We start from the raw sequence: 15,458 nt of genomic DNA on the forward strand, positions 1-15,458 counted from the left end.
TGATTTGACTTTACCCAAGTTATTCAAACTTACCCAGGTTTCAGTTTACTAGTAATTGAAATGAAAAGATTAGATCACGTGACCTTTAGAGTCCAGGTCTAAATTTATACTTCTATAAAAATAATTCAGTTCTATATGAGCATACACACATAAAAACACATACACATTCCAATAAATAGATATAACTCAGGTCCTACTCTCAATCAACTCAAAACCCTACTGAGGGTGGTGATGGAAAGGAGTGGATCCCCTTTTCCCCCTTTTTTGATAGAAATACTGCAATTTTAGAATAAGTTTCCATTTTAGTGTAACAATCTAATGGAAAGTAATATCTAACCCTTATATTTTACTTTCCGTTATCCCAAATTTTGGGCAAGGACAGCCAAAAGGCAAGATTTTTTCCTGTCTTAAACCTCTGATGCCGGTGATGGAGTAGTATCAGGAAGTCTGTTTCTCCCCATCCCCAGAACATAAGAAACTGCTCCCTAGGATAATGATCAACCATTGCTGTGATTCCAGCATGCCTAACTATGATCTTATGAGCCTATGGCATTTCTGTATACTAGAAATAGTTATAAAAAATGACATATTGCAGAGGATCTCTTTTTTAAGAACCAATTGCTGTTGTTCCCTATCTTAGCTTATAAATAATAACAACAACATTAATTAATATATTATTAAGTTTTCAAATATCTTTAAATATGTTTATTTATTTATTTATTATAATTTATTAAATACCTTGTTATCTGATCATCACAGCTTTAGGGAAATGCTATTATTAACCCCATTTTATGGATGAGGAAACTGAGTCTGAGAGGTTGAGAGACTTGCCTAAGTTAATACAGTGAATGAGGCAGAATTTGAATTCAGATCTTTTTGACTCCAAATTTCATGTTTTATCCACTGTGGATCCGCTTAAGTGAAAAAATAAAACTTTTTTACTGCCTTGTAAATGTTTTCATTCTTATATCAGAGAATAAACTGAACTTTTCATTCTCTCATAAGTTGAAGGGCAAATGCATAAATAGCTGTTATAAAGGGGAAAATGAGATGAATCCAAAGAAAAGGAATGGGGAAAGTGTTATGAGTAATTTGAGGTGGGAAAGCTCACATTCACCAGGGGAAAAGAATGAAGGAAAGTTCGTCATAGAAATACTAGTTTGAATAAGGTCTGGAAAAAATGTCAAGGGAAACTATATTTAAGGCATGGAGAAATGCCTTGAATGGAACTGGAAATGGAAGCAAGCAGAAATACAAACATAGGGTTATAAATATCAATCCAGTTTGCCTGAAAAGTAAAATGCGTAAAGATAAGTTTTGAGACTGGGAAAAAAATTACATCCAAGGCTTCTGACAAAAGCATCATTTCTAAAATATATAGAAAATTGACACAAATTTATAAGAATACAAGCCATTCTCCAATTGATAAATGGTTAAAGGATATGAGCAATTTTCAGACAAATTAAAACCATTTTTAGTCAGATGAAAAAATACTCTAAATCACTATTGATTAGAGAAATAAAAATTAAGATAATTCTGAGGTAATACTTACATACCTTTCAAATTGGCTAAGATGACAGGAAAAGATAATGACAAATGTTGGAGGGGATGTGGGAAAACTGGGACACTGATGCATTGTTGGTGGAGTTGTGAACTGATTCTGGAAAGAAATTTGCAACTATGCCCAAAGGATTATCATTCCGTACATACCTTTGATCCAGTAGTGTCTCTACTGGGCCTGTTATTCCAAAGAGATCACAAAAAAGGGAAAAGAACCCACATGTACAAAAATGTTTGTGGCAGCTTTTTTGTAGTGGCCAGAAATTGGAAATTAAATGGATGCCCATCAATTGGAGAATGGCTGAATAAATTGTGGTATATGAAGGTTATGGAATATTATCGTTCTGTAAGAAATGACCAACAGGATGATTTCAGAGAGGTCTGGAGAGACTTATATGAACTGATGCTGAGTGAAATGAGCAGGACCAAGAGATCACTGTACACAGAAACAAGAAGATTACATGATAATCAACTGTGATAGATATGGCTCTTTTCAACAGTGAGGTGATTCAGACCAGTTCCAATAGTCTTGTAATGGAGAGAGCCCTCTGCATCCAGAGAGAGACTGTGGAGACTGAGTATAAATCACAATCTAGTATTTTCACACTTTTTGGTGTTGTTAGCTTGCATTTTTTTCTTTACCATTTTTCCCCTCTTTGGATTTTTCTTCTGCAACATGATAATTGTGGAATTGTGGGATGGTGGAAATAAGTATGAAAGAATCGCACATGTTTAATACATATTGGATTGCTTGCTGTCTGTGGAGAAGATAGGTGTAAGGGAAGGAGAAAAAAATTGAAACATAACATGAATGTTGAAAACTATTTTTGTATATTTTGAGAATAAAAAGTTATTATTTTTAAAAAAAGATAAGTTTTGAGAGATTGGAACCTAGTTGTGAAAGATCTGGCCTGTGAGGATCAGGAGTTTATATTTCTTTGGCAGTGACTTAAAGTTTTCTGAGAAAAGAAGGCTCATAGGAGCCTAATGTTCCATTAAGAAGATTAATTGTCAAGTACGAGGTGCGGTGGATAGAGCACTGGGCCTAGAGTCAGGAAGATCTGAGTTCAAATTCAGCTTCAGACATTTAGTAACTATGACCCTGGGCAAATCAATTCAACCTGTTTGCTTCATCTGCAAAATGAGCTGGAGAATAAAATGTCAAACCACTGCAGGTATCTTTGCCAAGAAAACCTCAAACAGAGCCACAAAGTATTGGATGACTGAAATGACTGAACAACAAGAAGACTGATATGACAAAGTTTAACCATAAAAGTAGGTTGAAATTAGTCTTGTCTATCAATACTTTCATTATCAATAATCCCTATTGAATTCAACAGTACAGTAAAATTCATTTTCAACATTCTCCATGAGGTAGAAGAATCATTATATGGTCTTGCTAAATCAAGCTTGGGAGTTCATTAGATTTTGTACATTTAAACATGGCTTTTTCCTCCTGTTCCATATAAACTGCTCTTTCCTTCCCTTACACAAAGTTGTCTCATTGTTTTGGATTTTAGCTTTAATGTTTCTACTTGAAAGGAACCAAAGAAATGAAGTTTGTCTTTATTTGCTTTTGTCAGCAATTGCTTTTGAAGTGAAGATATTTTCTTCTCTGAATGATTTGTGATACAAATGAAAGATGGGGCTCACCCGTGATCGACGGTGTCATTTCAACTTTGGTAAATATTTACAATGTAAAGGAATGATTCTGGCTTGTTTAAAATGTGGATGGCATGTCGGTGAGTTGAAGATAGAGAGATGACACGGTCGGAACTGATTGTAAGGAAAACCCTTTACCAGCTGAGTAGAAAGCACAGAAGCCAATGAAAAGCTGTTACAATAATTGAGGTGAGAGATGATTAGTGTCTGTAGTAGAGTGTAATCGTGTGAATGGAGAGAAGGATACAAGAAGCATTGTGAAGTAGAATTGGCCAGATTTGATAGTAAGTTGGATGCATAGTGTGACTGACAGTGAGGAGTCAAGGATAGCTTCTGATTTGTTAACCAGGATGCTTGAAAGTATGATAATATCCTGGATAGTAATGAGGAAATCCAGAAGAAAAGTTGATTTGGGGAGGGGGGGATGAGGAGGAAAGGGAGAGGAGATAATGATACCTGGGCATGTTGAGTTTGAGGTTGCCTATATCAAATTTGAGATGTCTAATAGATAATTTACTGACATGGGACTGGAGCTCATGAGAGCAATCAGATCTATTATAGATATGAGAATCATTTGCATTGAGATTCTAGGAAAATAGAGAACGATAGTTTCCAAGGAAGCTGACGAGTTTGCCAAATAAGATAATATAAAGAAAAAAAGAAGAGGACTCAGACAGGGCCTGAACAAGGATATTCAAGTGGAGAAATGGGGTTGTATATAGAGGGGTTATAAAGGGGGCATATTCAAGAGATATTGTAAAGGTAGAAGTGACAATATTTGGTATATTTGAATATGTTGGGAGGAGGACAAGTATGATGTATAGGATGACACTGAGGTTATGAGTCTGAGTGCTAATACTATTGTATTGCATTGGACAATAATAGGAAAATTGGGAAGAAGGTAGGGTTTGGGGGAAAATAGAAAGATTTCTTTTGGGGACATGTCATGTTTGAGAGGGTAACTTGGAAACTGAGCTTAGAAGATAGACTGGGAATCATCTGTGTAGATAATTGAATCCCTGAGACCTGATGAAATCACTAAGGGAAACATATAGAGGAAGAAGAAGAAGAGATCCAGAACAGACTTTTAGAACCCACAAATAATGAATTTGGCATATTTGAAAACCAGGAACTTTTTTTCAGCAATGGTTAGACAGGAGGAGAATCAGGAGAGAACAGGAGAGAAACCTAAAGAGAAGGGATAATTTAGGAAAAAAGAGTAATCAACAGTGTTAAATGTTATGTTGTTATTTGTCTTTTGTTCTCAAAAAGCAATCAATTCATTCAGAATGTGACGCTGTAACATGCAAGGGAACTGGGGTATACAATACCACCAGCCTCATTTTCTCCTCTAGGGCCATCTGGGTCCAGTGACTACAGTGACTAGATACAGATCAGAACAACTGGAAATGGTCCTGGATGCCCTGGGAGATCTTCACAGGTCTCAGTGTGACTGAGAAGCAACCATGTGTTTAGTGATGAAGGCTAAGTAAGAAAGAAATGAGTCAAAGAATAGCCTTTATTTCTTAGTCCAAAAAAAAAAAAAAAATCAAAAGGAATCAATGTGGGAGGGTTTCTGGGCAAAACAGAAACAATTTCCTTTTATATTCACTAAAGTCAATCATGGCCAAAACAAAGACCAAGTGGATTTGGCCTGGGACCCTGTGTTGATCAGTTAATGAGAAACAGAGTGATTTGGGTTCAGCACTTATAAGAAAGATCAAATGAAATAATTTATGAAAAGTGCTTAGCAAACCTTAAAGTACAAGACAAATGTCAGCCCCCTTCCCCTTGCCTCAGTGTACACACACACACACACACACACACACACACACACACACACACACACCCTTTAGTTTTATTATTGGAGATCCTTCCTCAAATATTTGTTAAAGATTTTCCCCAAGATTCTAGAATCACAGAATCTCCAACTAGGCCCAAATAATGTTCAACCACTGAAATTCACTCCTGTAATCACACAAAAGTTTTATATCTATCTGCCTTGCCTTTAACATTGAAGTCACAACATTCTGTGTTTGTGGGTAGCCAAATACCATCTAGAACTTAGTCTCAAAACTCTGTAATAACTGAGATAGTCCATTTCTGACCAGTCGAAAATATGGGGTATTGCCCCTTATGAATCAACTAGGTTGGAGGATACTAATTCGTTGTTTCTGGATGAAGTGATCCAACCATTTTGGAGTGCAATCCAGAATTATGCCCAAAGAATTAGGTAAACTAATTTTTGGCCCAGCAATACTTCTACTTGGTTTATTTCCAAAGATAATTAGGGGAAAAATAAAAGAATCTATGTGTTCTAAAGTATTTATAGCAATTCGTTTGGTGGTGGCAAAAAACTGGAAATTGCAGGAATGCCCATCCATTGGGCACTAGCTGAACATGCTGTGGTGTATAATTGTGATGGAATAATGCTGGGTATAAGAAATGATCTCAATGATTTAAAAAAAAAACACAGAAAGACTTGCACAAAAGAATGAAGAATGAAATGAGCAGAAACAAGAGAAAATTGTAATCAGTAACAGCAATATTGTTTTAAGAATGATTTTGAGTGAAAAAGTCATTTTAATTATTATGAATATCCAAATTATAAAGGACATATGAAGAAAGACACTATCCATATCTCAAGGAGTTTCCAACATTCATCAAATGCTATAGAGACTTCAAGAGGAAGTGGATTGAGAAAAGCTCATTAGACTAGATTTGGTAATGATTAATTGAGAGATAGCTGGTAACTTTGAAGAGAGTGGTTTCACCTGAATGATGGGGTCAACAGCCACATTGCAGGGGGTTTACAAGCAAAAGAGAGGAAGGAAGTGGAGGCTCCTAGTGAGGAGAACATTTTCAAATAGTCTACAAAAAGGCCCGCTTGTTTATGGTGTTGGTATAATTAATTAATTTAAGTTGATATTTGATGAGATGGATCCCTGGCATTAGTTTGCAAGAGTCTGTGACCTATAATTTTAAAAATCATTTACATAAAAGTTTTTTCCATCTATGTTAGTAAAAGTTGCAAAATACTAAAATATTTTTTAAAAGTCATGAGAGCATAATCACAGAGATCCTTCAGCATCACTTAATCATTTTAATTTGCTTTTCAAAACAAAATCAATTTAATCAATTAATTAATAAAATTAATTAATTAATAAAATCAATCAATTAATCAAATTAAAATAAATTAATTTGCTTTTCAAAATAAATCACACCAATAGATTATAATCTCCTTGAAGGAAGACATAGTTCCTAATTTAAAAAAAAATTATATCTAAAGCATAGCCTTGTGTATAATAGGCATTTAACATAAGCTTGTGGAAATGAATGAAATCAGAGCTGGTTAATACTTAAATATATGATGTTCAAAGAATATGAGATGTAATAGAATAAAATATTAGGTTGTGAAAGTTAATAGAAAAGGTTAGTAGTTGTAAGACTGCTTCTCTCATTAGTAATATGTTTTATTTTATCAAAACAACCAGACATTGTGAAAAAATGATGCCATTATTATACATAGATAATTAATGAACCATTATTTTCATTACCCTGTAATTCCTACAGAATAAATTAGATGGCTTACCACCAATCAAAGCTGATTATTTCTGTTATTGTTATACTTTTTCTTCATAAAAATAGCCTACATGTAATGAATAGATGAATGTGCATTCAACATTGGTTGGTAGATTTGCTGTTGTGCAAAACAATTCATTTGGACCTCTACTCTATCCAAAATAGTATTAATTATTTCAGTATGATTCCATAAGGAGTAATGATTATTAGCAATTATTAGTGCCCCTTAAAATACTTTTGGCACAGAGCTCTGCCTCAGTTTCTCTTATTGTACTTTGAATATTTTGGGCCCCACACTGTTGTCCTTCATCTTCAAAGCACTCCAAAATGACCTATTTATATTGGGGTCAAGTCATAGTTTGTCCAATCATGACTGAACAGACCAATACAAGGTTGTACCACAGGTCAAGCAAATTGAACCACCTTTCCCATTGGCTTCATGAGTATTAATCTGGTCATTTTACCAGGTGAATCTGGTGAAATATCATACTGCAATAGCTAAAGTTATAAGGCAGTATAGTAGAAATTTCCAAGATACTTTTGATTGGTTTCATCACATGAAATACAAATATTTGTATTTAAAAAACTTTTTAAAAATTATAAATTCTGAGAGAAATGACACACCAAAGACTAATATCAAAAGATAACCTAATAACATTGGCAACAAATTAAATCATATACTCATGTTAGGGATTAAAAAACTTAAACTTAAAATGTCCTCAAATTATTTCCAGAAACAAGTGAGCAGCAGGCAACAAAATCTACAATAGCTTCCCATTATTCCAATTCTTTTACAAAAAGAAAAAAAGGAAGCCTCACAGGAATGAGGAGCAAATATACAGAAAGTGGTAAGTTCTGGACCTTATATATTCTCCTGATAAGCCCACCTACTGAGACAAATTATTCTTTCCAACCAATACTAGGATTATAAGTAGGTCTTTGCTAATTGGCTCTCCATCGTATGAAATAAGCTCTGACAAAATGGTGGGGAACAGAAGAATAGTAGGACAAACAATTGGGAAAATTAAAGGCTTTTTTTAGTCATCAGACTGAAATGGAATTTTTAAATTGAGGGAGGTGGCCCAGAAATAGCTCATCAGAAATCATAAAGAAAAAAGTGTATTACTCTCCTCGTGTTCAACGGATTCAGATGTATAAATCCTAGATTAATGCCCCTCATCTCAAGGTTTCTTATTCTGTTACCTTTTCTTTTGCTCAGAATCTCATTTTTCTTTTGGTAGAATCTCCACTTTTTCTCCGTCGATTCATTGCAGTGGCTATGGGAATAAGGTTCTTTGTGATGCTGGCAATATTAGTCACCATATTCATTTACTGTAAGTAATGGCAGAGAAAGCTGAATCATGCTAATGTTACGTACTAGGCATTTATTTTCCTTTCCAACACTAGATGATAAATAAGTAAGTTTCAAATATGTTGCTAATAATTATAAAATTTTATTTTTTGAATGGACAACACTTAAGCTTTTAATGTATGTACTCACATAGAGGCAAGTAGCATAGCAACATATTTAGACAATAGCCCTAATGTTCATAGATTTTGTAATTGAGATAAAAAAAATTAAGTAGGTTTTTTTTTTTTAAATTGTGTCTATCATTTTAATAGAAATAGGATGGTTTCTGCTTCTTATTGGGTAGGGTCATGACAGTAACCCTGCTGGATAGATTATTCTCTATTTTATATATGTACATCAATGATGTATATTGGCATGGATGAGTTAACTATATAATAGCATACACTTTTACATGACTCTTGCTTTGAAATATTATTATTATTATTATTATTATTATTATTATTATTATAATTATTTGCTCAGACAATAGGGGTTAAGTGACTTACCCAGAGTCTTACAGCTAGGAAATGTTAGGTGTCTGAGAGCAGATTTGAACTCAAGTCCTCCTGACTTCAGGGCTGATGCTCTATCCACTGCGTTGCTTTGAAATCTTGTATAGGTAATGCAATTACAAGTATTCTCAGTTGAGGGAACTAAATTTTAATAGCTGTCACCATACTTTTGGCTAACCACTTTTTTTGTGTGTGTGATGCCTGACATCTGTAAAAATAGTAAATGATTAATAAATGCTTTCTGAATTAAAAAATAAATAGGATGGTTTATTCATCAGCACAGATTTTAACACTAAAAAGCTTTGAGATGGATTCAAGTAATCTTAATTAGAGGTAGGTCGATGTCACACCATTCCATTCTGCATAAAGCATGTAGCTAAAGTTACTAAATATTCCAAAAAACATCAACTAAGAAGATGAGTAGTATGAATATGGTTAAAAGTTAAAACAAAATCAATTATTAAGATATAGTAAATGATCTTTTCAGTCATTTAACCCTAAAAAGTCAATGTGGCATGGTAGAAAAAGCTTTGGACTAGAATTTAGGAAGATGTGGGTTCAAGTTTTATCTCTAAAACTTACTGTGTGACAATAGGCAAGTTATTTAAGTTATCATCACCTCAATATTCTCATCATCTGTAAAATGGGAATAATACCCTAGGTATCCATCTGTTGCCAAGTAGTCCTATCAATTTTAGCTTTGTAACATCTCTTGTTTATTCCCCCTTCTCCCCTTGACACTATTACCATTCTATTATGTGCACTCATTCCTGAACTATTGCTAGAGCTTGCTGGTTAGTCTTCATCTTAAGTCACTTTGCATTCCAGTCCATTTGCCATTCAACTATCAAAGTGATTTCTCCAGTCTCACTTTCACCCCGTTTAAAAAAAAAACAAACTCTACCGACTCCCTATTACTTTAAGGATCAAATAGAAAATCCTCTTTTTGGCTTATAAAGACCCTCTATAATCTGCTCCCTTTACATTTCCACTTTTCTTATATCATACTTCCCTTTTTCCCATAATCCTCATATACTCAGAGATCCAGTGACATCAACATTTTTGCCATCGTTTCTCATACAAGATACTCTCATCTCTTTTCTGTGTATATTTACTAACTTTCTCTCCCTAGAGAGATTCCTCTCCCTCCTCATCTCTATTTCTTGGCTTCCCTAGTTTCCTTTAAGTCTCAGCTAAAATCCCACCTGCTACAGGAAATCTTTCCTGATGATTTTCCTAAAAGGTGCCTTCTCTTTGAGATCATCTATAATTTATCTTTTAGACATCTTGTTTATACATAGTTGTTTGCATGTTATCTTTCCCAGTAGAAGGTAACTTAATTGAGGGCAGGGACTATTTTGTTTGGCACAAAGTGCTTTATAAATACCTGTTGACTACTTCAAAAAGTTTTTGTAAGGTCTAAGATTTTATACACACACACACACACACATCTTTAAGGTCTTAGATTATGTTTTTTTGTTGTATTTAAGTCCTTTGAAATACTACACAGAAGTCATTTATTATTACCCTAAAGAATGCTATATTCTATTTAGAAAGTCTTTTTAAAAATAATTGGCAAAATGCTCCAAGTTTTGCTCTTTTTATGCACTAATTTTGCATGATGATTATGAAGAAAGGGAAAGAAGAAGAAAAGCCTTTGGTTACTTGAACCTGTATAATCAGCTTATTTTGATATACTTTTATTTAAGAAGCATGTTATAATAATATATAGAGAGTGAAACACAACCTTAGACAAAGCAAACATGTAATTCTGATTATAAATATCAAGCATTATCATTGGCATCTGTAGCTCAATTATTTAGCATTTTTGTTTTTGTTATCAAAGTATCACATATTGTCTATATTTTGGAATAATACATAGATTAAGTAATCACAAAAGTGTAATTTAATAGTAATTTAAAATGTTTCAAAAACATAAAAAGTAGAGTATGAGTTTAGTATTTTTGAGACAGGTATGATGATTTTTTAAAATGATGATGGTAATGGTGATGACAAGACAGGATGCTTAATAATCATGGTTCTTTTTATAACAGTTTCCATCCCAAAGACTCCAAACAACACAAATGGTAGGTGGAAACTATGTATAGTTTTATGAGCCAATAATTTAGAATAATTGAAAATATAGACATGCTATGGGGTTAAATAAAACAGCAGAAGATCAATGTATTTAGTTGTAAGTTGTATTTTCAGTTTGCTTTTAGCTATCAGTTATATCTTTTACTTGTTATTCAATCAAAAATGGGAAAAGATCCAATCAAGCTGGATCATTTCTAACATGTCTAATTAAGACCACTTGTACAGATGTATGGGGATGCTGGAATAGATGTGGTTTTTATGAGGAATTGTAGAAATCTTTGTAGGGAAAAATATTCAATTGAAAATATCATATAAAAACTATGAAGTTTTCTGTGGTTGATAAAATACATTTTCTTTCTAGGATTTTACTGTGGTCCATGTCCTAAGAATTGGGTTTGTTACAAAAATATCTGCTATCTATTTTCTAATGAAAGCAAAAATTGGAGTCAGAGTCGAGCTTCCTGCCTATCTCACAATTCCAGCCTCCTTAAGATATATAGCAAGGAAGACCAGGTTAGACATTTACTTAAATTTCTCCTTCTGAAAGTACATACATTTTTTCCACACATCCAGTCCTTCAATTTTACAAAGAAGGTGAAGGGGTATATTTTCTCTTCTCTTCTTTTGGATCAGCTTGCTCATTATAATTATAATTTATATATAAAATTTTATTTTTATTTCACATTATATTTTAGTTATAATGTACAATTATAATTACACATTGTGCATTATAATTATACAAAATATTCTTTTTCCTTGTTGCTCTTTCCATTAACATTGCTGAAGTCATTGTGTGTATTTTTTTTCTGTTTCTGCTTATTTTACTCTGTAATACCATAAAAATCTTTCCATGTTTCTATGAATTCTTCCTATTTATTTCTTATGACAATACTTTTCTATTACCTTCATATTCCAAAGGTGGTTTCTCCACTCACTAAATGGGTAGCAAGTACTTTTTTAAAAAGATTTTTGCTACCACAAAAAGTGCTGCTATAAATATTTTAGTGTACATGGGTCATTTCTTTTTATCTTTGTCCTCATTGGAGGATATGTGTAGATCTATAAACTTGAAATCAAAGAGTATGTATGTTATGGTCACTTTTTAAGCACAATTCTAAATTATTTATCAAAACAATTGGACCAATTTACTACACCATTTTTATTTTATTTTATTTATTTATTAGTTTATCTATCTATGACTTTCATTATTGAGTATATCAATCTTTCTCATTTTTGCCAAATTTTTAGGTGTGAGGAAAAAGTTTCAGGACTGTTTAGCTTTGCATTTATTAGTATTATTATTAGTACTGGGGCAATTTCTTCCATTAATAATTTGGATTTTTGTTATTATAACTTATTTTAAACAGTATATCCTTGCACTGATAAAATCATACCATTGGATGGGTCTAGTAGAATCTACACCCAATGGGATCTGGATCTGGGAAGATGGTTCACCTCTCTCTGCTGACCTGTAAGTCCTTAATATTTTGAAATATACTGAACTATATTAAACAGTCAACTAGGTACCCAATAGGTCATTGAACCTGAAGTCAAGAAATGTGACCCTGAGCAAATCACATCCTTTCAGCTTCAGTTTTCTCATCTATAAAATGGAGACTATAACAGCACTTATCTCCAGGTGTGCTGTGAGGATTAAATGAGAATACAACTAAAGCATTTTGCTAACAATAAAGCTCTACTCAGGAATCCTTCATTTAGGGCCTATGAAGTTATTTTAAAGAATATTTTGGTTACTGGTTTTCAATATAATTGACTTCCTTTGCAGTTTTTTGCATCTTATTTTATAGATTAAAAAAATATGATTCTGAGAAGTCCATAGGCTTCACTAGAATGCCAAATGGGTCTGTGACATTAAGAATCCCTATTCTATACATTTAGATATTATTATTTTTTTTCAACTCTGTGGATTTGCTTTTTAATTATTATCATTAGCATCTTTGTCATTATTATTTTTTTCTTCCTCACACTGGAATGCTGATGGGTCCAGAGGGAAAAAAAAGAGATATCTCAAAGCCAAGGAAAAAAGGAACAAGGCAAAAACTTCAGACCAATCTTCATAATAATAATAATAATAATAGCATTTACATAAAACGTTCAGATCTACAAAGTACTATACATGTAATTTTATGTAATTTTCAATAGTATTATGAGATATTATTATACCTCATTTCAGTATTAGCCTTATTTTATAGATGAAAACATTGAGATTAAAGAAAGATGAGTGCTTGTCCAGGACCAAATAGTTAATTATCTGTAATGGGATTTGAACACACATCTAGTCTAACCCCAAGTTCAGCACCCTTACCCATTGTACCACGTAGCTTCTACAATAAACCTTGGAGATTAAAGAATATCCTATTATCCTTAAAGTTTATGTAAATTGCCCAAGTCATCCATATTTCCTGGTCACTCACTGGGTCATTCTTTTTTTCCTCCCCCTCCTCCCCCAGGCTGGGGCTAAGTGACTTGCCCAGGGTCACACAGCTAGGAAGTGTTAAGTGTCTGAGACCAGATTTGAACTTGGGTCCTCCTGAATTCAGGGCTGGTTCTCTATCCACTGCGCCTCAATGGGTCATTCTTAAGACAGCAGGAACTCTTTTCTACAAACTGCTGACAGCCAGAGATCATATGCTATTTATATCAATGTTAGGAAGATAAGACTGGAGAAAGAGACCTAATCAGTTCATTGTTTTTTAAGCTCAAGGAGCAGTAACAAATTCACAAAGATTTACAATTTCTATCTATCCTCTGCTTTTGTCTTTTAGCGAAAGTTACTCTCCAGCCAAGAATCTTTTCAAAGTCTTCTGGTTTATTCAAAGTTGGCTTGTATTTACCATTTCAATATATTTATATTTATTTATATATAATTTTCTATATTTCTATATTTATGTGAAAATACATATATGCATATCCAAATGTACCTAAAGAACACCAGTGCCTGGCGCGTAGTAAGCACTTAAATGCTTCATTTGTTGACTTTAAACTATGTTTCTTTCTATTTGATTTTCATTGGATTTTAATAACAGGTTCCTAGTTTAGGGGTTTTGTTTGTTTGGTTTTGGTTTTTTGAGGCAATTGGGATTAAATGGACTTGTCCAAAGTAACATACCTAGTAAGTATCCAGAATCAAGAGTAGGAGGCCAGATTTAAACTCAGGTCCATCTGACTCCAGAGTCAGTGCTCTATCCACCCCCCAAGCTTAGTTTTCAGATTTTACCTTCCCACTTTCTTAGGGGAATAACTAGCCAGAATATCGACCTCTTATGTTGTTTAATTTTAGACAGCATCACTATTTCTTGAGTAGTTCATTCTTTATTTTCTGACCCAATAGCTACCACTATTTATGATATGTAGAAATCATTCCAAAACTTCCAGCCAAATCATATAAAACCATTTGTAATGAGAAAATGAGAATGGAAGTTAGAAGACTGAATTTTATCTTCCATCAAATCAAGCATTTAATGAAATAACAATTTTGTACTTAGCATATTGTGCTATTAGCATGATGCGGAATCTTAAGATCACAAATGTAGATAACTTTAGAGTTCATCTAGTTTTGCTTCCTAATTTTATAGATAAGAAAATAAGGACTCAGAGAAGTAATAGTAATGCCTAAGTTCATTTATTTAAAGATTCCTGGTCTCCAGTTTATGTATTTGTAAACAAATATTCATAAGCAAAGACATATTTGCTGCTGGAATTTCTTGATCAGTGCAGTTGATTTGGTATTCCTGTTTAATCAGCAGGCATAAATTTAATCTCTCTCTTTCTCTTTTTCTCTTTTTCTTCTAGACTTTCTATGATTTTGGTGCAAAAAGGAAACTGTGCAGTATATGGCTCCAACTTCAAAGGCTACATAGAGAACTGTTCAAATCCAAATGCTTACATATGTATGCAGAAGGCAATTCAGTCTAATTTTGATTATTAGAACATATGGAATTTGGACAATGGAAAGACAACACTATTTAAATATTCTAGGAAGAATTTTTTAAAAGCAGGGATCATCAGGACCTCTCAACATTTAACTTCAAAACTCAAAGTCTTCTTCTTGTGGAAAAGCTTATTGCACAATTTGTGATGCAAAATGTCAAGAAGTGATGGTGAAAGATATAAGCAGATGCAAATAAAAGTTATCATCAGACCCAAAGAAGAAATTCTGGATACTGCACAATGTGAGATCATTGCTGCTCACTCCAACCCTGTTCTCTTAGAAAATAGCCTGTGCCAATTTAGAGCAGGGGATGTTAACCTTATGTATGCCCTGGACCCTTGTGGCAGTCTAGTGAAACATTTGGACTCCTTAAAATAATGTTTTTAAATACGTGAAAAAAAATACATAAGAGTGCAAAGGAAACCAATTATATTGAAATATCAAAATATTAAATCCTTATTCATATTTTTCTATCCATTCTTTCTAGCATAACAGATAGTTATATACTATATAATCATCCTATAATTCTACATAAATACATATAATTATCTGTCTGTCTAAAAGATAGAGATGGAGATGCAGAATGAACTGAGAAATTTCAATATGTGCAGAAGATGTTAGTATGGACAATTCATGAAAGATGAATAGGAAAGCCTAATAAATTCCTATAAAGTAGTGTCAAGAGCACTAAAGATTAGAATGAACTCAGCCTTACAAGGAAAGCTAATAAAATTTTTTAAAA

At 33.2% G+C, this 15,458-nt stretch overlaps 1 protein-coding gene across 1 annotated transcript in view; it reads left to right on the forward strand.

The window, feature by feature from the left end:
- KLRK1 (killer cell lectin like receptor K1) overlaps nt 1-15,125 on the forward strand; it is a 15,557-nt gene extending 432 nt beyond the window's left edge. The window contains exons 2-8 of the mRNA XM_074267141.1: nt 3,144-3,242; nt 7,539-7,652; nt 8,046-8,138; nt 10,722-10,754; nt 11,126-11,277; nt 12,132-12,235; nt 14,578-15,125. Coding sequence (XP_074123242.1) covers nt 3,203-3,242; nt 7,539-7,652; nt 8,046-8,138; nt 10,722-10,754; nt 11,126-11,277; nt 12,132-12,235; nt 14,578-14,713 — 672 coding nt within the window. The 5' untranslated portion in view covers nt 3,144-3,202 and the 3' untranslated portion in view covers nt 14,714-15,125. The remainder of the gene's footprint in view (nt 1-3,143; nt 3,243-7,538; nt 7,653-8,045; nt 8,139-10,721; nt 10,755-11,125; nt 11,278-12,131; nt 12,236-14,577) is intronic.
- The last annotated feature ends 333 nt before the right edge of the window (nt 15,126-15,458 follow it).

This window comes from Sminthopsis crassicaudata, chromosome 5, assembly GCF_048593235.1.
Source record: "Sminthopsis crassicaudata isolate SCR6 chromosome 5, ASM4859323v1, whole genome shotgun sequence".
NCBI classification, from domain to species: domain Eukaryota; kingdom Metazoa; phylum Chordata; class Mammalia; order Dasyuromorphia; family Dasyuridae; genus Sminthopsis; species Sminthopsis crassicaudata.